Genomic DNA, 23,493 nt, shown 5'->3' with positions numbered 1-23,493 from the left:
CAGTGAAAGCCAAGATGTGTGGGGTGAAAAGTAACAGGCAGATAAGGCCTGAGCAGATGAATCTAACCTTACTAGTGGCCCCATCAGGCATGTATTGGGGAGTAAAGGAATCATGATTATAATATTTTGAAAATTGATGTATAACTATATACAGTGAAATGCATAGATCTTAAGAGAACTGCTCGGTAAGCTTTGATTTAACTTGTGTAACTCACACAAATTGTATCATATATAATATATAGATTATGTTATCTATGTCATATGTAATACAGGTTATATCTTAATCAAGATAGACACCAGCATCACCCCAGGAGTTTCCCTCCTGCCCTTTCTAGTCAGTGGCTCCATGCCCCATGGACAATCTATCATCACAGATTATTTTACTTGTTCTTCAACTTCATATATATTGTCCTGCTTGCCATTTAACAGGGCATAAAGGAAAGGATGTGGAATGTATTAGAACATCTTTGCTAATAAGCAATAGTAATAATTCAATCTGGTTTAAGCAAAAAAAAAAAAAAAAAAAAAAAAAAAAAAAAAAAAAAAAAAAACCTAAAAATTAAAGTCCAGAAGTCCACCATAGCTTACTTTAGGCATAGCTGACTACTCCAAAGGCTCAAATTATGTCATTAATATTGTCACCATCCGTTGCTTCAATCTGGGGCAGGATTTCTCCTCATAATGACAAGTTGGCTGCATAGTAGCTCTGGTCTAAATTTTTGTCTTTTTAACATTCTCATTGAAAGGGAGGTGCATCACCAGCAGTTTTCACATAAGTCCTTGACTTGTATTTTACTGGCCCTGGTGGCATCATGAACCAGTCACTGGCCAGGGGAGGCATGCTCTGAATGGCCAAGGCTTGGACATGTGCCCACCTCTGAGCCAAGGGCAGAGTCAACTACATTCAACCTACATTTCTGGAAAGAGGGAGAAGGTTGTTCCTTAGTAAAATGTCAATATTGTTCCCAGAAGCAGGGAAAGTGGGTGCTGAGAAGGCAGAAACAAAGGTGCCTGCCACATGTGGGGAGATTTCTTGTACTTCACCTGGGCTCACTTTAGTGTCTGCAGTCAGCTGCCAGGCCAGCCGGGGGCTGACTCGTCTAGGTTAGCCCCTTCAGCGAGACCACCCAAGCTTGTTCTTGTGGTGGTGTCAGGGTCCTAGAAGGGAGAGCAGAATGAATACATCATATCCACTGCATTCTGTTGGCCAGAGCAAGGCACATGGCCAGTCCAGCTTCAGGTCATGGGGAAATGGACTTCACTTCCTGAGGGCAGTCACATCCCAAGGGTAGGATGACAGAAGGAGTGAAGCATTGTGGCCCATTTTGCAAAACATACAAAAGGACTGAATTAGGCTTCTGTGCTTAGAAATCTGTGGGTCTGTTATATCTTTATCTGACTTATTTGTGTTGTCAGTATAAAGTGTACGATAAATGCTTTGTTAAAAAATAATGCTAGGTAAAAGAATTTTAGACACCTGGGAGAACGATGTTCAGAGACCAAGCCAGACGTGAGCTGAGGTTGGTGGAGAATGCAGAGAAAACTGATTCATTTTTTGTTTTGTAAATTGTTAAGAGCATATATCCTTTTATTTTTATTATGGTAAAAAATATAATATGATCATTACATTACAGTCTTAATAACTATAAGCACAATGGTGCAGAGCAGATCTCTAGAACTTTTCATCTTTCATGACTGAAATTTATACCCACTGAAGAGCAACTTCCCATTTCCCCCTCCTCCTCAGCTCCTGGCAACTACCATTCTACTTTCTGCTTCAATTAGTTCAATTACTTTAGATGTCTCATATAAGTGGAATCATGCAGTATTTGTCCTTCTGTGACTATCTTATTTCACTTAGTAGAATGTCCTCCAGGTTTACCACGTTGTAGTGTATGACTAGATTTTCTTATTTTTTAAAGTTGAATAATATTCCATTGTATGTATATGCCATGTTTTCTTTATCCATTTATTTGTTGGTGGACATTTAGGTTATTTCCACCCTTTGGCTATAGTGAACAATGAACAAGGGAGTGCAGATATCTCTTTGAGGTCCTGATTTCAATTCTTTTGGATAAATACCCAGAAATGAGATTGCTGGATTATATGTAGTTCTCCGTTTAACGTTTTGAACAACCCCCATACTGTTCTTTGTAGTGGCTGCACCATTTTATATTCCCACCAACAGTACACAAGGGTTCCAGTTTGCCCACCTCATTACCAGTGCTTGTTTTTTTCTGTTTTTGTTTGTTTGTTTTGTTTTGTTTGATAATGGTCATCCTAACAAGTGTGAGGGAATATCTCATTGCTGATTTAACTTGTATTTCCCTGATGATGTTGAACATCTTTTCATATACCTGTTGTCCATTTGTATGTCTTCTTTAGAGAAATATCTATTCAAGTCTTTTGCCCATTTTTAAATTGGGTTATTTGTAGATTTTTGCTGTAAAGTTGTGGGAGTTCCTTATATTTTGGATAACATGGTTTGCAAATATCTTCTCCCATCCCGTAAGCTGCCTTCTCACCCTGCTGGTTATTTTCTTTGCAGTGCAGAAATATTTTAGTTTAATGTCGTCCCACTTGTCTATTTTGGCTTTTGCCCTTGATTTTGGTATCATATCCAAGAAATCATTGTCAAGACCAATGTGAAGAAGATTTTTCTCCATGTTTTCTTCTAGGAGTTTACATTTAAGTCTTTAATTCATCTTGAATTGATGTCTGTCTGACAAAGATGTAATGGCTACTATAACAACAAAGTATCTTCAGACTGAAAGACGAAGGAGGCAACTCCATATATATAACAATGTATTATAGGGTAATTTACTTATGGGAAGATTGGGCCAGAGTGGACAGACAGCCCAGAAGTTTTGTGCAAATTATTCTCCACTATCAGACTTCTGTTAGTATAACTTGGGTACTAATGATTAACAAGACAAAAGGAATGCAGTAGCACCAGGGGCCACTACTGATACTATTACCAGTTTGATATTTATTTCAGTTGCAATGCCATTCTGGCTATAACTAACAAAAATATTTATGGCTACATTTTAAGGAACACAGATAATCATCAACTAGCAAGCTTTGAGTTGCTTACTGAGGTTGGTCAAAGGTCACAGCATGATAAGACACAAAGATGGAAATGGTTTTGTTCATACCCCCATCTATACAATGTCTGTATGTGGTTTAAATAAAGGTCCAATTTTAGTCTTTTGCACATGGATATTTAGTTTTCCAACACAATTTATTGAAGATATTATTTTTCTCTCATTATATATTCTTGGCACATTCTTGAAGATTAGTTGGGTTTATTTCTGGGATCTCTATTCTGTTGTTTTATATGTCTGTCTTTACGCCAACACCATACTGCTTTGATTACTATAGCTTTGTAATATGTTTTGAAACCAGGAAGTATGAGGCCTCCAGCTTTGTTATTTTCAAGACTGGTTTGGCTAACAGGGGCCTTGGTGGTTTTATATTAATTTTAGAACTGCTTTTTTCTATTTCTGTAAAAATGAGGTTGGGCTTTTGTTAAAAATTGCATTGAATCTGTAGATTGCTTTGGGTAATATGACCATTTTAACAATATTAACTCTTCAAATCCATGAACATAGTATGTCTTCTTTAATTTCTTTTAGCAATATTTTATACTTTTCAGTGTACAGGTCTCTTACCCCTTTGGTTAAGTTTATTACCAAGCATTTTATTCTTTTCAATGCTATCGTAAATGAGAGTCTTCTCTCATTTCCATTTTGGATTGCACATTTTTAGTGTACAGAAATGCAACTGATTTTCGTATGTTGATTTTGTCTCCTGCGACTTTACTGAATTTGTTTACTAATTCTAACAGTATTTTGGTGGAATTTTTATGGTTTTCTACATATAAGATTATGATCATATCATCTATGAACAGAGCTCATTTCACTTCTTCCTTTCCAGTTTAGATGCCCTTTATTTCTTTCTCTTAGCTAATTGCATGGGGTAGGACTTTCAGTACTATGCTGAGTAGAATTGGCTAGGGTGGGCATCCTTGTCTTTTTCCTGATTGTAGAGGAAAAGCTTTAAGTCTTTCACCACTATGATGTTAGCTGTGGGCTTGGCATATATAGCCTTTATAATGTTAACATAATTTTCTTCTATTTCTAATTTGTTGAGTGTTCTTATTATGAAAGGTGTCGAATCTCGCCTAAAGTTTTTTCTGCATCTATTGAGATGATTATGTGACTTTTATAATTAATTCCATTAATTTGGTGTATCATTTATTGATTTGCATATATTAAACCATCCTTGCATACAGGGATAACTCCTACTTGACCATAGTACATGATCCTTGTAATGTGCTTTCGAATTTTGTTTGCGAGCATTTTTTAAATAATTTTTGCATCTGTATTCATCAGGGATATTGGTCTATAGTTTTCTTGTGATGTTCTTATTTGGCTTAGGTTTTAGGGTAATGCTAGTCTCACAAAATGAGTTTGGGGGGTATTTCCTCATTATCAAATTTTTGGAAGAGTGTGAGAAGAATTGGCATTAATTCTTTTTAAAATGTTTGGTTGAATTCACCAAGAAAACTCTCTGATCCTGGTTTTTAATTTGCTGGGAGATTTTTGATTACTGATTCTGCCTCTTTACTGATAACTGGTTTGTTCAGATTTCCTATTTCTCAATAAGTCAGTTTTTGTAAATTGTATATTTCTAGCAATTTGTCTATTTCATCTAGGTTATCACATTTGTTGTCCTGTTTCATTTATAATTGTAACAAGTTTTCTGGTTTTTTTTTTTCTTGGTCAGTCAGCTAAAGGTTTGTCAGTTTCGTTAATATTTTCATGAAACCAAATTTTGGTTTCACAGATTTTCTCTATTATTTTGTAATTCACTACTTCATTTATTAGTTTAATTTTTATTAAAATATAGTTGGCATACAATATTATATTAGTTTCAGGTGCACAACATAGTGATTTGACCTTTATGTACCTTGCATGTGATCATCACACTAAGTCTATAATAACTGTCACTGTGCAAAATTATTACAATATTATTGACTATATTCCCTGAGCTATACACTACATCGCCATGGCTTATTTATTTTACAGCTGGATTTTTGTACCTATTAATCACTCTCACCTTTTTCACCCATCCTCCCATCCCTCTTCCCTCTGGGAATCTTTGGTTTGTTTTGTTTCTATGAGTCTGTTTTTGTTTTGTTTGTTCATTTGTCTTGTTCCCCCCTACCCCACCCCAGAGTCCACATATTAATGGAATCATACATTATCTGTCTTTATCTGTCTGACTTATTCACTTTTTGGTCCATCTGTGTCATCACAAATGTCAAGATTTCATTCTTTTTTATTGCTAAGCAATATTCCATTGTGTATATACACCAAATTTTCTTTATTCATTTATTGATTGACACCTAAGTGGCTTCCATATCTTGGCTATTATAAATAATGCTGCTATGAACATAGAAGTACATATATCTTTTTGAGTTAGTGTTTTTGTTTTCTTTGGATAAATACCAAGAGTGGAATTACTGGGTTGTATGGTAGTACTATTTTTAATTTTTCGAGGGATTTTAATGTTGTTTTATACAGTGGCCGAGTCAATTTATAATCCCACCAACAGTGCACGAGTTTCTTTTTCTCTATATCCTCACCAACACTTCTTATTTGTTGACTTTATATAAGTCATTGTGGCAGGTGTGAGGTAGAATTTCATTGCAGTTTTGAGTTGCATTTCCCTGATGATTAGTGATGCTGAACATCTTTTCACATGTCTTCTGTATCTCTTCTTTTGAGAAATGTTTCTTCATGTCTTCTGCTCATTTTTTAACCAGATTTTTTTATGTTGATTTTTATAATTTCCTTACATTTTTGGATATTAACCCCTTATCAGTATATCATTTTAGAATATCTCCTCCCATTCCGTTGTCTTTTTTGTTGTTGTTGTTGATGGTTTTCTTCACTGTGGAGAAGTTTTTTAGTTTGATGTAGTCCCATTTGTTTATTTTTTCCCTTTACTCAAGGAGACTTATCCAAAAAGATATTGCTATGACCTATGTCAAAGGGTTTACTACCTATGTTTTCTCCTAGGAGTTTTATGGTTTCAGGTCTGACATTTAAGTTTTACTCCATTTCGAAGGTTTTTTTGTTGTTGTTATTGTTTGCTTGTTTGTTTGTTCGTTTGTATATGGTGTAAGAGAGTGGCCTAGCTTTATTCTTTCACATATGGCTATCCAGTTTTCGCAACACCAGTTATTGAAGAGACTGTCATTTCTCCATTGTATATTCTTTCCTCCTTTGATTAATTGACCATATAAGAGAGGATTTATTTCTGGACTCTCTTTTCTGTTCCATTGATCTATGTGTATGTCTTTGTGACAATACCATACATACTGTTTTGATTATTATAGTTTGAAATCAATGAGTGTGATACCTTCAACTTTGTTCTTTTTGCTGAAGATTGCTTTGGCTATTTGGGGTCATTTGAAGTTCCATATAAATTTTAGGATTATTTGTTCTAGTTCTGAGAAGAATAGCATCGGTATTTTGATAGGGATTACATTGAATTTGTAGATTTCTTTGGACAATATGAACATTTTAATGATATTAATCCTTCCATCCCATGAGCACAATCTGTGCTTCCATTTATTGGTGTCCTCTTCAATTTCTTTCTTCAGTGTCTTGTAGTTTTCAGAGTACAGGCCTTTCACCTGCTTGGTTAAATACATTCCTAGATATTTTATTCTTTTTGATGCAATTGTAAATGTTATTGTTTTGTTAATTTTTCCTTTCATCATTTGTTATTAGTGTATAGAAACAATGGATTTCTGTATGTGAATTTTGTATCCTGCAACTTTACTGAATTCATTTATCAGTTCTAATAGTTTTTTTTTTGTGGAGTTTTTAAGGTTTTCTATATATAGTATTATGTCATCTGCAAATAGTGACAATTTTACTTCTTTCCAATTTGGATGCCCTTCCTCCCTCCCTCCCTCCCTCCCTCCCTCCCTCCCTCCGCCCTCCTTCCGCCCTCCCTCTTCTTGTGCTGTCTGTCTTTAGTTCTTCCTTAGCTTTCTTTCTTCTCTTTTTCTTCCTTTCTTTCTTTCGTTCTTTCTTTCTTTCTCTCTCTCTCTCTCTCTATCTCTCTTCTCTCCTCATCTCTCTCTCTCACTATCTTTCTTTCTTTCTTTCTTTCTTTCTTTCTTTCTTTCTCATCTGATTACCATGACTAGGACTTCCAATACTATACTGAATAATAGTTTTGAAAGATAGGCATCCTTGTCTTGTTCCGTACTTTAGAGGAAAAGCTTTTAGCTTTTCACCATTGAGTATGATGTTAGCTGTGGGTTTGTCATATATAGCCTTTATTATGTTAAGGTACGTTCCCCCATACCCACTTTGTTGAGAGTTGTTATCACAAATAACTATTGGATTTTGTCAAATGCTTTTTCTGCATCTCCTGAGATGATAATATGATTTTTATCCTTGGTTTTGTTGATGGTTGTGGTGTATCACATTGATCTGTGGATACTGAACCATCCTTGCACCTCTGGGATAAAGCCCACTTAATAATGGTGCATAATTTTTTTAATGTATTTTTGAATTCAGTTTGTCAATATTTTGTTGAGAATTTTCTTGATGAGCCAGACTCATCAAGAAAAAAGAGAGAGAGAGAGAGGATCCAAATAAATAAAATCAAAAATTAAAGAGAAGACATTACAACCAACACCACAGACATGCAAAGGGTCATTAAAGAATACTATGAACAATTATATGCCAACAAATTGGATAGAGTAGAAGAAATGGATAAGTTTCTAGAAACATGCAACTTTCCAAGACTGAACAAGGAAGAAACAGAAAATCTAAACAGACTGATTACTAGCAATGAAATTAAATCAGTAATAAAAATCAAAACTCCCCAAAAAACAAAAGTTCAGGACCAGATAACTTCATAGGTGAATGCTGTCTAACATTTAAAGAATTAATACCAAAAAATTGAAGAGACAAGGAATACTTCTAACTTCATTCTACAAAGCTAGCGTACTCTGATACCAAAACCAAAGACACTTGAAAACAAGAAAAGAAAGGGAAAAAAAGAAAATTACAGGTCTATTTTATTTCTGCTCTAATCTTTATGTTTTTCTTTCTGCTAGCTTTAGGTTTAGGTTGCTAAACTTATTTTCTTTTTCTAATTACATGGCATACAGTTAGGATATTGATTCGAAATCTTTCTTCTTTTGTAATGTATGCATTTAGAGTTATAAATTTTTCTCTCCGCACTACTTTTATTGTGATCCATAAGTTTTCTTATGTTGTGTTTTTGTTTTCCTTTGACTAATAGTATTTTCTAGTTTCCATGTGATTTTTTCTTTCTCCCACTGATTATTTAAGAATGTGCTATTTAATTTGCACATATTTGTGATTTTTTTCTTCAATTTTCCTGCTGCTCTTGATTTCTAGAGCAGAAATCTTTTGTGATCAAAAGATACTATATAATATTTTAATGTTTTAAAACTCATTAAGACTTATTGTATAGCTAATAAATGGTTTACCCTGAAGAATGTCTCAAGCGCACTTCAGAAGAATGTGAATTCTGCTCTTTTTGGGTGGAGTGCTCTCTATATATGCAATAGGTTTGTAGTGCTTTTCAAGCCCTGTATTTCCTTATTTACCTTCTTTATGGTCCTATTTATTATTGAAAGTTGGGTATTTACATATCTAACTATTATTGTATAATGCATATTTCTCTCTTTAATTCTGTCCATTTTTGCTTTATTTATTATGGGGCTGTATTTTTAGGTGCACGTATGTTCATTTAAAGTTTATTTTGTCTGACATTCATGTAACCACCTCAACTCTTTTTTGGTTGTTATTTTCATGGAATAGCTTTTCCATTTTTGTACTTTCAACCTTTTAATGTAATTATGTTTAAAGTAAATCTCTTGTAGTGTATGGATCGATGCCATTTTTAATTCATTCTTTCAATCTATGTTTTTAATAGGAAAGTTTTATCTACTTTCATTTACCTAGATTACTAATAAAGAAGGATTTACTTCTGCCACTTATCTATTTGGTTCTTGTGTGTCTTACATACTTTTTATCCTTCAATTTATCTATTACTGCTTCTTCTTTTGATAGTATACAACTTTGATTTCCTTCTTATTTCCTTTTAGTTATTTCTTAATTATTACCTTAGAGATTATAATTAACATATTAAACCTATAATAATCTAGTTTCAATAACACCAACTTAGTTTCAATAATGTACAAACACAAATTCTAAACATCTCTGTTCTCCCCCCCGCCCCTTTATATTGTTATTGTCACAGGTTATATCTTTACACATTGTATACCCATTAATATAGAGATTAACTTATTGTTTTATGCATTTGCCTATTATAACACATAAGAAAAAGAGAGAACTTATATACTATACCAAAATTATAATATTACTAACTTTCATATTTGCCTACGTAGTTACTTTGACCAGTATTCTTTATTTTTTCTTATGGTTTTGAGTTACTCTTTAGTGTTCTTCATTTTAGCCTGAAAGACTTTCCTTAACATTTCTTGTACTGCAGATCCACAAGTAATGAACTCCCTCTCTTTTTGTTTATCTAGAAATGTCTTAATGTCTCCATTAATTCTTGAGGGATTTTTTTTTCTTTCAGGACTTTCTATCCCACTACCTTCTGTTACTTGAGGAGAAATTAGCTTTTAATCTTATTGAATTATTGTATGTGATGAGTCTCTTCTTTCTTGATGTTTTCCCAATTTTTTTCTTTGCATTTCATTGAGTTGATGTATAAGGTATTTCAGTGTGATTCTCTCTGAGTTTATCCTGCTTGGAAGTCATTGAGCTTCTTGAATATGTATATTCATATGTTTTCTCAGATTTGGGAAGTTTTTAACCATTACTTCTTAAAATATTTTTTTCTGCCACTCTCTATCTCTTTTCTCCTCTGGAGCTTTCAATAATGCATAAGTCAATGTGTTTTATGGTATTCCTGCAAGTCCCTCAGGCTCTATTCATTTTTATTCATTCTTTTTTCTTTTGGTTCCTCATACTGGATAATTTTAAGTTCACTCGTTCTTTTTTCTGCCACCTTATTGAACATATTTCATTGAACATATTTAAGACAGCTGATTTAACATCTTTGACCAACAATTTCAATATCCGTTCTTCCTCAGGGATGATTTTTTTCAAATTCCCCCATGAATGGTCTATACTTTCCTGAATTTTTTTTGTTTAAAACTGGACATTTGGAATGTTATATTATGGAACTTCTGAAAATCTAATTCTCTCTCCTGAGAGTTTGCAAAATATTGCTTTCTGAGGGCTAGAGCCATCTATTTGTGACTTTTATAAACTTTTTTTTTTTTTTTTACAAAATACGTATTTCTTGTTGTATGTAGTATTTGACGTTTCTCTTCTGTTATCTCTGTGGTCAGCCAGTGGCCTAACAAGGATTTTCTTAAATGTCTGACTCCCAAAAGAGAAAAAAAGTACTGCTTCTTTAAATCTCCTAGAAACTGCTTCAGTCTGTGAGGGTTAAAACAATGGCTGCCAGACTTTGTGCTAGCTCCTTGGTGATCAAAAGCAGCATCAGCACTTAGAACACATAGTCCTGATTTACAAAGGACAAAGTCATTATTGCCCACCCTGGCTCCAGCAAGCTGCAACCAAGAATGTAGCCTGCTGCCTCCAACTACTTCCTGCCACAGAAAGAGGGATAAGAGATGGCAGCCAATACCTCACTGAAAGGCTGAAATTCACTGAAATGTACTGACATTTACCAGCCTCTTCATCATGCTCTCCCCTGGATACTACAAATGTTCCACTAACTCTGGAGTTCCAAAGCATTTAATTACAGTTCCTACCAGTTCATTAGTTATTTCAGTGGAGGGATGGATTTTTGGAGATTTCTACTCTGTCGTCTTGTCTATAAATAAGCTTCTGTTTCTCTTGGTTAAATACCTAAGAGTGAAATGGGAAGTATATGTTTAATTTTTAAGAAACTGCCAAACTACTTTACAAAGTGGTGTCCAAAGTACCATTTTACAATCCCACCTGCAGTGTATGAGTGTTCAGTACTTTACATCTTTACCAGTAATTGGTATGGTCAGGCTTTTTAATTTTAAATATTCTAATGAGTATGTAGCCATATCTTGTGGTTTTAATTTGCATTTCCCTAATGACTAGTGATGTCGTTGAGCATCTTTTCATATGCTCATTTGCCATCCATATTTCTTCTTTGGTGAAACATCTGTTCCATCTTTTGATCATTTTTACTCAGATTGTTTTTTTTTCTTAGTGTTGACTTTTGAGAATTCTTTATAGAATCTGAACAAAAGTTCTTTATCAGGTTCATAATTTGGAAATATTTCTCCCAATCTATGTCTTTTCATTTTTAAACAGTATCTTTTGAAGGTTATTATTAATTTCCTATTAACTATTATTATTAATAGTTGGTTTATCTCATTTCTTATCACAAAATAGTAGTGAAGATATTATTATTCCCATTTTACACGTGATGAAACTAAGACTCAGAGGAGTTAGTCACTTGCCCAGGGTCACAAGTTATTAAGTGGTGGACCAGAACTTGAAACTAGGGCCCTCTGAGTCCATGGATTGGTAGCTTAACCCCAATTCTAGACTAACATTCATAGTTTGGGTGCTAGGATGAAGATCTCTTCTGGATAAATGTGTTTGGCACCACCACCTCTGTCAGTAGAACAATGTAGGGGTCTGCCAAGCCTCTTCCCATGCTCTCACTTTTCTATCTCTTTTCCTCCAGACTGGTGGAGGAAATGAAGGAGCTATGTGATGGACTGGAATTAGAAAATGAAGACATTTACATGGCAACCACCTTCATGGACTTTATCCAACTGTTAGTAAGAAAGCTGCGAGGGGATGACAGAAAAAGCGAATGCATCATCGACTATGTGAGTTCTGGGCCCCTCCATGTGAGCATGGCCCTACGCACACCTCATGCCTCCACATCTATGGATCAAACATAACACATAGAGCAAAACATGGATGTACAGGAAGGCCGGACGCCCAAGAGCCCACCCTCTAGTGTCCCAAACTTTTCCTGGCAACTCTAGATAGCCTGTGGGTGCCAGGGCAGTAGGGCAAATTCAAAAGAGAAAATTGCTAAGACTCAATACATGGGACAGGTTCTGAGTCCCAAGACGTGAGACCAGGGTATTAGAAAGAGGATTTTTTTCAGAGCACTTCTCTCCCTCTTTTTCCTTTGGTGGATTTTTCCAGCAGTGGCTGCATGTCTCCTGTGCCTCCAGCCCCTGCCAGATAACCCTGCTGGGACTTTGGTTCCTTTGAGTAGCCGTAGACCCTAGTTACAGTAGCAACACCTCCTCCATTTGTCCTTATAATTTAGTGATGGCAGTGGCTTCCTGCTGTTGCTGATCTCTAGGTTGAGTCATGGCTTCTCAGCTCTTCCATCACCTATGTAACCTATTATCTGCATTAAGTTATTTTTGTTGAAATGCAAGAGAAAAAGGAATTGGAATGTTTTCCCAATAAGGAAAAAAATGTTCCCATACGTTCAACTTGAATTATGGAAGGGTGATGAAGTAATTACAACTCTGTTTTTTAAAGAAACTCTTTTAAAATATCCCCAGGTTATCTTGGTAGGCTACCAACTCCCAAGGAATTAGCTTTGGGGTAGTTTTATTGGCTGATAGTTTGAAATAAGTGAAGAAAATATAGATAATCAGGATAGATCTCAGGTTGGCCTTGTGTTTGTGGACAAATGACTGATGAATGGGGTTTCAGGATGGGGGTGGCATCTCAGAGGCTCTTGCATTCAGTGCGGAGTTGCAGGTCTGCAAGGGAAGTGAGTGATGAGGCTTGTGTTATGTCTACATGACAGCTTACAAGGGCCTGTCCACCTACTTCCCATACATGGAAGCAAAGCAACCAGCCTGAGGTCACATAGAGGATAAGTGGCAGAACTGGGACTCCAACCCAGGTAGTCTGACCTCAGAGTCTATGCTCTTCATTTCTTCTTACCACTCAGCTCCTCAGACTGCACAAATAATAGCCTCCTTGGGTGTGTGTGTGTGTGTGTGTGTGTGTGTGTGTGTGTGTGTGCGTGCATGCCAGTGGTTGTCTATCCATCTGTGTTTTCTTTGTCTCTATGTGAGTTTGAACCAGTCACCGATGCCCATTTTTGAAGTGTCCACATTATGTCTAAAGCCTGTGATACCTTCCTTCCCAGGTGGAAAAGGCAATAAATAAGCTGATCCTCCAGATGCCCCACCAGCTCTTCATTGGGGGAATGTTTGTGGATGCTGAGGATGCCAAAACCTATGGGACCATCAACCCAACAGATGGAAGTGTGAGTGCAGGCCAAGCACCCTCTTCTCTCCTCCACCCATGGCCTGTTCTCCTATCTACTCCCCCAATTCCCTCCATCTGGCCTCTAAGGGTTCTGGCCCAGGATGCCTGTGCTTAGACACAAAAGGGTTGCAATCAGTCTCCAGTCCTCCCTATAAGAAGGCATAGAGGGAGACATGATGAGAAGGGATTAGAGGGGAGACAAGAGAAATCTAAAAGTTCTTGAGCCTGCTTCAGAGTCTAGGAATAGAATTAAAATCACTCAAGGAAGAAAAGATCATTTCCTCCCACTCTACACTTCAACAATGATCCCAGTGTTGGCCTCACCTTCTCAAATATTTGTACAGCCCAATATCAGGAAATTCTTTCTTGAATCCTGTTTGTCAGACTTTCTTGACTGTGACCCTCTTGCATCATGACCCATATACACGTGCATTCTCACACATATACATACCTGGGACAAAACTTACTCTTACAGGTATGTATTGATCATTTTCTGTCCTGTCTCATCTTATCGCATTGCTCCAATCCCTCAGAAAACAGATAACACACTCAAAATGGTTCATTTGATGGGAGTTTAAGGAAAGTGCTCCACAAAAGGATAGACAAAGTGTGGAGATGCAGACAATGTGCAGTGCCCTCAGGCAGGAACATCAGATGTTACCACCTTGAAGCCAGTTTTGCGAGTCTTGGGAGAAAGGCTGTGTGGTCAGGGCTACCCAGCAGATGCTATTCGTGATGACCAGCAAAGAACCGTAGTCCTCACCCCTCTCATCTCCCTCTCCCACCTGCACTCAGGCCTGTGTTATAGTGCAAATAGGTACCCTCAAGGCATGCAACGAGGAGAGGGGACAGATCTAGTCCACTCCAATGTCTAGCCCATTCCACTTAAGAAATAAACCTTCTGCCAGGGACTTACTAAATTAATGGGTCTCTGCTCTTGGCCTGAAAATGGTAAGCTGACCCTCAGCTTTGTAGGTTCATCTTGAGTAAATTGCTTTACGTGAGTTCAGTGGGAAGGAAAAGAGAAGGTCCTTGGTATGTAGAAACACAAATAGACCTTTCCCAGGCCTCATTTTCTTCTCATTGCATCCTCCCAGTGCTCTTCCATTGGAAGACGATCCCCTCTGAGCCCATCCAGGTGACCAGGGGAGTGGGCAGGCAGTGTGTCTGTGTCCACAAAGCACAGGGAGGGCTTCACAGTTTTGCTCCACCACAGGTCATCTGCCAGGTGTCCCTGGCCCAGATCAGTGACGTTGACAAGGCAGTAGCTGCTGCTAAGGATGCCTTTGAGAATGGATTGTGGGGGAAAATCAGCGCACGGGACCGGGGCCGACTCCTATATAGGTGAGAGCCCCACACCCACCTGTCAACCACAACCACCTTCAGCTCAGGATGGGGCTGGATGCCCAGGTCTTTTCAAGAGGAGTTGGGGTCCTAGAGAGGTCACGGAGGCCTGAGGCTCAGAAAAGGTTACTCAGAGGAAGTGACTCGAGAGACAGGAGGGATCTTACCAGACACAGGTGGCCTTAGAGGAAAGGTATACTGGTGGAGAGGGAATGCAAACAAAGATGTGGAGGTATAAAAGTGAGGGAGAGCCACAAACTGGCAAAGCTAATAACTGGTCCTGGAAGACCCAGAGAGGCACGGTGCTTAACTGGACTGACCTAAGCCCAAAGAAGGGTTGGGGCCCATTCTCCATTCTCACATTTTCCTTTTTTCACTTTTTTTTTTAAGTCAGGGCAAAAGGGGCCCTCTCTTCTTAGCTCCAATCACAAGTCTTAGGGAAGGACTTGGGATCACTTCAGCTTATGACCAGAGAGTGGAAGTGAGGCCCAGAAGAGGCAAGCTACTCTTCCAGAATCAGGTGGTCCCAGTGGGGTCAGAGCAGCCACTCCCAAAGAAATGAGATGATGTTTCCAACAAAAGGGAAGGTGCTGAGCAGATGAACCAAACAGTAGCCAAAAGCCTGGTGAGGCAGTTCCAGGAACCTGGCTTTGATGCTCCAGGTTCTAGGAAAGCTCTCAAGCTCAGAGCCTGGTGATAATGCAGTCCAAGCATGCTTGTCATCCAGCAAAAGAGCTCCCACCATGGCCATGCAGTCAGAATGCCCTTAGTTTCTATTGCAGAGGTCAGAAACACCAGGGAAACCCCCACAGAAAGAAAGCAGAGAGAGAGTCTGAATGGTTTGCAAAATGGAATAGAGATGGCAACGTTTCAGACAGGGAAGAGTTTTAAAGGTTGGGTATGCCCAGCCTGCCCTATCTTTAGTTTCAAGCCTCCTTGGAGAACCCAGCAGTTTTAGGAAGCCATTGACCAAGAGCCTCTGAAGATCAGTCAGAGCTGTGAAATGTACATGTCCAGGCTGATGGTGGTGAGCCACTGGCCCTGAAATAGAGACCCCTGTGGTAGACAGCACTGACCCAGAAGAAACTGTCCTTCCTTCGAGGTGCTTTCCTTCCATCTGGTGGCACATGTAATAACCTACTAACCACAGAGATAGTAAGGGGTGGTGCCCTGCACAGCTCTAAGTGGAGACCCAGACTGGGTGGACAGACATCTCAAGGCCTGAGAACTCCTAGTGATGCGGTCCCTGCCCCAAGTAGCCTCCCAGTACCTACAGAGGCAGCGTGCCAATGGCTACCCCAAGAGGGAGCAGGATAGAATTTCCTAGAGAAATGGCCACAGAGCATCCCTGGTTCAATCAGGCAAGCGGGACCACCATGGACATTATGGAATATAGAATACATTACAGGAATGACACATGCAATTGTGGGAGAAGCTGAGAAGACAGATCCAGAAGGAAGAGTTAGAGAAAGTCATTAGCCACCCCTTCCAAACCCCTGGCGGACAAGATAGAGCCTGTTTGGGAATCTGGGCAATAAACCATACCTAGTTGCCAGGGTAGGACCACAAAGACCCAGTGAAAATATATATGGGAAGCTGCCACCCTGTGCTCAGGTCCACTGCCAAGGGTCTGGTGGTAGCCTGGGCTGCTATTGGTCAGAGGTTGGGACTCTGGGAGGCATAGGTGTAGCATCATCAAGTTGACAGTAGAACAACCCTGCGTATCTCCCAACCAGTGTGCTCAGGTGACAGTTCCTTTAGTAAGTGTGTACTGAGTATTGGATTTATGACTCATTCACTTCACATATGACATCATCTAGGAATTTTAGGGGTTGGAGGGATTTGGGGATTATCCAGTAAAAAGTAATGTCCATGAGAGGCAGAAACTCACAACAAACTTTATTGGGATTGTGGGTGGGGAAGTCTCCAAAGCAGGAGACCCTCCAGAGACTCCAGACCCTCCAGGGGGTGTGTCACTACTCAGAATGGGGAGGAGCAAGGGAACTCTGGAGGAACAGGGAAGATCAGAGAAGAGGCTGCCATGTCCAGGTGATGTCGCTCAGTAACACAATGGGAGTCTGGGTCAGAGGGCTCCAGAAGTCAGGGCTATAACTGCACAGCCCATCTCAGCAGTGTTAACAGCAGTCAGTGAGGTTCTGCAGGGATACAAAGTAGGCAGGCTATAAATGGCTAAAATATACTGGTTTGGGCCATTTTTAAAATAATTGGATATACAAAAAATCGGCCCCAGTGGGCTTTCAAGCTAACAGGTCTCAGCCTACAGTGAAGACATAAATAACCTAAATGCTAGGCCAATACACAGATGCTATCTTTGGCTAATTTGTAATATAGATTTATATCTTTGGCCCATCTGTTCTTGTAGTGGATAGAACCCTAGTCCTTGAAATGCCTCAACATAGTGTTTTCAATATTTGTCTATAATTTTTCTCAAAAAGTGATTTAAACCTTTGCTCTTTTTACCTAGAGAATGACTTCACCACTGTTTCTGAGGTGACAATGTGGCTCTGCCACTGATTTGTTATACTTGTTTAGTTCACAGTTTCATTCACCAACCTTTCATGTCATGCTGCCAATGTGTCCATTGGGGAACAGGAGACCATATACTGTCCCTGCCCTCACATGAGAGGCAATAATACTGAAATACTCATCTATGTGAATATCGGTGACAGTTGGGTGAGGTTTGAAAAAAGTCAAGGATGTTGTTCAGAACACTGCAGGGAGATGAGATTGCTTTGGAGTGGGTGGGATTATGGTCGGCTTCCCAGAAGGTCTGAAAGAAGTGCAAAAGATTGAGAGAGGAAACCGGAGTACAGGAAGAGCATTCCAAGCCCATGCATGCAACGCGGCTCCCACACGTCCCAGACAGGAGGTATGACTTACCTGAGCACCTGAAGGAGGCCAATGTAGGGAGGAGGAGGCAGTAGGCACCATGGCCCCAGGAGAAAATGAGCAGGGCCTTGGATCTGGCCATTCAGGCACAGGATCTGGTCGATCAGGCATCCTGATTGTGGTGGGCAGCCACTAGGGAACTAGAGGTGTATGCAGGAGGACTGAAGCAGACTTGGGAGTATTAGGGCCTTGCTGGTGGTCATATGCAGAAAAGAGCAGAGTGGGAACAGATCAGCATGTTTGTCTCTGGGCTGAAGCTTCCCCATGTACAAGACTGAAGGCTGCTTTCAATCAGTGGTCTCCGCCTTCCCCTGTCCACCCTGCCTCCTGGGTGCATGAAACCCTCACATCATGGAGGGGGTACTGTTCTAACTTTCAGGCTGCCCACAGCAGACTCATGGGAGGACAATAGGCTGATGGAGTGCTCAGACTCCAGGAGGTTCTGTGTAGAGATGCCTTCCCTTGAATATCTCCCATCATCCTTCCCTCTCCATCCCTGGAGATGTCAGCCCCAGAAGCATCTTCCACTGGACTGGCTGGTGCTCAAAGCTGGACAGGTTTCCCAAATGGTGGAGGCTGTCTAGACACAGAGAGGGTGGCCTCTGTGATGGTGGCCTCGTTACAGAGGCAGGCAGCCTCCTCTGCAGGATCATGTATGAGGGTTATTATAGAGTAGTCAATCCACCCATATTTCATGGAAGAAAGAAATGGAGAGAGAGATGGAGAAAGGGACAGAGGGCATCAATCCTCACACTCACCACACTAAAGTAAATGTTACTATTCCATCTCACAGGAGAGGAAACTGAGGTCAGCACATCTGAGTGTGCAGAACAGGGCCCACGACTCCTTGAAGAAGGACCTTAAAAAAGCAGGCCAGGCTGTACCAGGCCTGAGCCCATCTCCCTTTCTTCCCCCATGCCTTGGCCAGGTTGGCAGATCTCATGGAACAACATCAGGAGGAGCTGGCCACCATTGAGGCTCTGGATGCGGGTGCCACCTACACACTGGCCCTGAAGACCCATGTGGGCATGTCCATCCAGACTTTCCGCTACTTTGCTGGATGGTGCGACAAGATCCAGGTGGGGCCTGGGCTCTTGCCTACTTCATGAGAGCTCAAACAGGCAGGCCAGGGCTTGCAGGAAACCGAGGGCAGCACATTACTCTGAATGCTGTGTAACATGGTTGCAGGCGTCCAGTGTCTCCATAAGGTCTAGGCTCCATGCCTCATCTCCTCTCCATGAGGCAGAGGAGTGAAGACAATGAGGAGGTGAGATGCCACAACTAAGTGCCTAAGACAACACCGTTTATTAGCTCCCAGTTCTGTAGGCGAGAAGTCTGGGTGAGCTCCACCGGGTTCTATGCCAGGGCCTTACAAGCTCAATATCAGGGTGTGGCCAAGCTGGACCTTATCTGGAAGCTCTGGGAGAGAAACTACTTCTGAGCCCATTCAGGTTTTGGCAAGTTCAGTTCTTGTGGTGGCAGGACTGAGGGCCTCAGTCCTTGCTGACTGCTGGCCAGGACTGCTCTCAGCTCCTGCAGACATCTCTCTGGAGAGGTCTCTCCTCCACCTTCCATTCCCCCACCCCTCTGACTCTCTTCTGCCACTAACTGGAGAAAACTCTTTGCTTTTATGGGGCCCTGTGGTTATGCTAGGCCTCATATATTACCATCCTAAGGTCAGCAATGCCATGCTTCATCATCGCAGGAGGGACAGCTAGCCATATGCCAGGTCCCAGGGATCAGGGCATCATCTTTGGGGCCATTATCAGAGGTTTGCCTGCTATAGGCAGTGATGGGTCACTCCTTCTCCAGAGAGACCCATGGCTATGAGGCTCACAGTGCATGGGCTCTGAACCTTCTGTCCTCTCCATGGGGCTATAGGCAATGAGGGAGGAAAGCTGCCCATTCCACCTGTATCTGAACTCAGACGTCCTTGTTATACATAATCTGGGAGCTTTGGGTCTCCTACCCAGCTGGGTAGTGGGGGCATCAGGATGCAGATAAGATCCAGCTCTTTCCTAAATCTCAGGGGCAGCCTGGCTGCCCAGAGGGAAGGGGTAAAGAACTGGAGCCTCTGCTACTGACACTCCCCATGCTTCTTCCAGGGCTCCACCATCCCCATCAACCAGGCCAGACCTAACCGAAACCTAACCTTGACCAGGAAGGAGCCAATTGGGTGAGTCACAGCACAGGGTGGAGAGAGGCCACACACTAGGCATTGTTCACACAACATGCTGTTTCATCACATTTTATGTATTTATTGAATAACTATTCATTTGTCAACTGCTGTGTGTCAGACATTTCAGGGTTTGAAGATACAACAATGATCAAAACCAATGAAAATTCCTATTCTGAAGATAAAACAGCTTCCTCTTTCACAGTACCTTTTCTGTGCCAGGCACTGTTTTAACGACTTTATAAATATAATTTTATGTAATCCCACAATAACCCTATATCAGTCCAGGTTATGGTGTGAAACAGAGTATGAACTAAAAATTTTTATCTGAAAAGAGTATAATAACCAATGGGCATAAAAATTAAGGACTCCTACAGTCTCAAGGAAAAGAAAAACCGACAGAGAAACAATTGCTCAGTGGAAGGAGGAAGACGAGTGTCCAGTCAGCATAGACAAAACTAGCAACTGGGGAAATGATTTAAGCCCAGCAGCAAGGGCCTCTGCCTCTCTATCAGATGGCCCAGAGGCCCAGAATGAGAAGATGGCAGGTGGGGGACGGGGGCTGGGTCCACCTCTGTGAAAGACAACTTGGCAGTGACCATTCAGTACCCACATGTCCTCACCCCCCCAAAGCGCAACTGTGGTGACTCACTGACACAGGCACACAAGGACAGCCCAAGAGTGCTAACAGCAGCTGTACGGGGAACCTGACAGCACAGCCAATGCTGTGCTCTGTGCTGCCCCCAATAGGGACCGGCATTGTGTGGCTGTGTCGGAAGTGCAGCGGCACTATAGGCACAACACACAAACAGCTCCTGGAGAAGCCGTTGTTACATGAGGAAAACAAGCTGAGGAATGGCGTCCAAAAACGCCCCACACTGTCCTGTCCTGTGGTCTGTCTTCACTAGGCATGTGCGTGGGTACACAGGGAATGGTCTGGCCAGGCGTGACTTCAGGAGGGAGGAGAGTCACCTGGGATAGAGGCCCCACCTTGGTCAGCACTCTGGTCATTTCTACCTGCTCTATACCCCCAACAGATTGGGGACTCTGTGGTCCACCAGCAGAGACCTCACATCCCCGTGGATGGTAGTCAAAGGCCCTCAGCTTCATTGGGAATATTGGAATGTTTCTTAAAGAGAATGTGCTGAAATGTCACTTGGGTCAATAAAAATGAGTACAGATGGTCCTGAAGGACTGGTCTGCTGGAAAGGGAGGTTCCTCTTGTGAGAGTGGGCTGTGGAGGAGAGTGGGTTGTAGATACAGGAAAATTTCTCCTTTAGGCCACAAGGTGGGGTGAGGCTAAGCAGAGGTGACATAGACTTCAGAACAGGCCAGGCCAGGCCAGGCCAGGCCAGGCTGCTTAAGCTATGGGGAGAAGAGAATTGCCTACCTGGTACTGAGAAAAAGCAAAGTGCAGCATCCTCCAATGGCTTCCAGTGTACCTGAAATGAAATTAAACTCCTGACTTTGGCTGAATGCTCGATGAGTGCTGATGCCCCTGACCCCACCCCCTCACTGCCTTTATCCATGCTGGCCTCCTCATGGACCTTGGACCCTCTACATGCTACTCTCTGAGTATTCGCACTGACCCCTCCCTTGTCTCCAACCCCTCAGCTGCTGGTCATCCAGGTGTCAGCTGTTACCTCCTCCTCAACGTCAGTGTACCTAGTTGGCCTACTCTCTAGTCTGTAGTCTCGTGTTATTCTCTGTGTGATGCATGCCATCTAAACTGATGTGCTGTACTCCCAGGGCATACACAGAACATTCCAAAAATGTCTGCAGAAGGAAAAGGGAGTGGCTTCAACCAACGTTCACCAACTAACTCCCCTAACCAGTGCCCCAGTGACCGCTGGAGTGAAGCCAGAGCCACCTCACCCCTCCCCCAGGTGCACACTGGCCCAACCTCCCCTAGGACCAGTGGGCCCTCTTTAGCAAGTGCCATCATTCAGGCACACTTGACAAAAGCTTTGGGCTGGCAGGAGTCACCTCATTGCAGAACCCAGAAAAGTGGAGCACAACAAGGCAGTAGCTGGTGGAGGAGCCAAACCCATGAGGTTTCCAATAAGAAAGACCATCAGGAATAGACTAGGCACAGGGTTTGATGAAAGAGCGTTCTCATGGCAGCTTGGCCAGGGATGTACTCATTCTGTACCTGTGTCCCATGCCCCTGCTGGCTTTGACCTCATGCCAGGCCTGCTCTACAGACCCCCAGTCCCAGGAGCTACTACCTTTCCCCTATATTGGCAAGTGTAGGAGTTTGCTCAGGCTGCAGTAACAAAAAACTTGGAGGCTCAAATAACACACTTGTTGTCTTAGCATTCTGGGGATAGAAGTCCTAGATCAAGGTATCTTCTAAGGCCATAAGGAAGAATCTGCTTCAGGCCTCTCCCCTAGTTTCTGGTGGTTCTCTGGCAATCTTTGGTGTTGCCTGACTCTGTCTTCATGTTCGTATGGAGTTCTCCCTATATGTTTGTGTCTGTTTCTTTACATGGCATTCTCTTCATAAGCAGAGCAGTCATATTAGGTTAGGCACCCACCCTACCTCAATAAGACCTGATCTTAACTAATTATATCTGCTATGACTTTATTTCCAAATAAAATTACATCTGAGGTTCTGGAATTAGGACTTTAGCATATGAATTTGGGGGGCACAAATCAGCCTATGGCAATGGGACTTACTTCTCTGAAGTCTTTTCTTCTTCGGAGCCCCCCACAACCCAGCCCTCTCTCTCCCTGGTGACCTCACCACTTCCCTGGGACCACTCACTCTAGTCCCTCTAACTGTCTTATCCCTTTGAGTCTACTGGGCGTACATGGAATGGGGAAGTGACTTTCCTGACCCCTCAGTATGACCCAGGATGGCATGAGGGTTCCCTAAGCTGGCTTCTGTGCCCTCCCAGACCCCACCTCATTCCCACTCTGCCTGCCTGTGCTTCTGTGGCTCCTCACTACTTGTCCTTCCCTCTCAGCCTTTGTACACACTCTTCCACTACCCAGGCTAAGCAGTTACCTTTTAGGAAGTATTCTCTGTTTGTGATGGTGGTCATGAAGAGGATATTGGTGATAATGAAAACAACAGTCAAGTAGTCAATGTGGGGCTCTTGCATGTATTAGCTCCTCTAATTATCTGAGAGGTGCTGTTATCACTCCATTTTACAGTGGACAGAGAAAGGTAAGGCCACATGACCATGGGACCACAAGTGTCATCATTAGGTCCCCTGGGACTGTGGGGCAGCCTCCCCTCCATGAAGACACTGCCTAGACAGAAGCTTTCTTCTCAGCTGAGGGGTGGTACAACACTGGATACCATTTCTTAATGCAAAGCAGGCAAATCTTATCAGGCCTCCCAGGCTGACTCCCTGCTTTTCCTCTTCACAGGTCTGAGCCCTGTCCTCACACCCATAGGACCCTCTCCCACACTTTCCTGGCCCACTCATCCCTACCCCACGTCTCCCCAGCCTGCTATGTGACCCCAGGCCTTCTCCTAGGCCATGCCAGCTGCCAGGTTCTTACCTATGTCTTCCTGCTGTCACCTCCCCCATTGTCTTATGCCACACCCTACCAAACTGTGTCCCTATACTGGTCTCATAGCTCCCATCAGAAACTGTCCAGTGTCCCATGCCATCATGCTCTTCCTGGAAGAGAGGTTCCTGCTAAACTGGATACACTGCCCTGTCAGGGCCTAGAAAGGCAGGCAGGAGC

At 41.7% G+C, this 23,493-nt stretch overlaps 1 protein-coding gene across 3 annotated transcripts in view; it reads left to right on the top strand.

The window, feature by feature from the left end:
* Positions 1-23,493, top strand: part of ALDH1L1 (aldehyde dehydrogenase 1 family member L1) — a 75,615-nt gene that overhangs the window by 32,067 nt on the left and 20,055 nt on the right. For all 3 annotated transcript variants that reach the window (XM_016160544.2, XM_016160543.2, XM_016160546.2), the window contains exons 10-14: positions 11,794-11,941; positions 13,240-13,359; positions 14,578-14,705; positions 18,544-18,694; positions 19,721-19,791. In XM_016160544.2, coding sequence (XP_016016030.2) covers positions 11,794-11,941; positions 13,240-13,359; positions 14,578-14,705; positions 18,544-18,694; positions 19,721-19,791 — 618 coding nt within the window. The remainder of the gene's footprint in view (positions 1-11,793; positions 11,942-13,239; positions 13,360-14,577; positions 14,706-18,543; positions 18,695-19,720; positions 19,792-23,493) is intronic.

The sequence above is a fragment of the Rousettus aegyptiacus genome, unplaced genomic scaffold, assembly GCF_014176215.1.
Source record: "Rousettus aegyptiacus isolate mRouAeg1 unplaced genomic scaffold, mRouAeg1.p scaffold_m13_p_12, whole genome shotgun sequence".
In the NCBI taxonomy this organism is placed as follows: Eukaryota; Metazoa; Chordata; class Mammalia; order Chiroptera; family Pteropodidae; genus Rousettus; species Rousettus aegyptiacus.
Note: the sequence above shows the minus strand (reverse complement) of the source record. Positions and strands in the feature narration are given on the sequence as shown.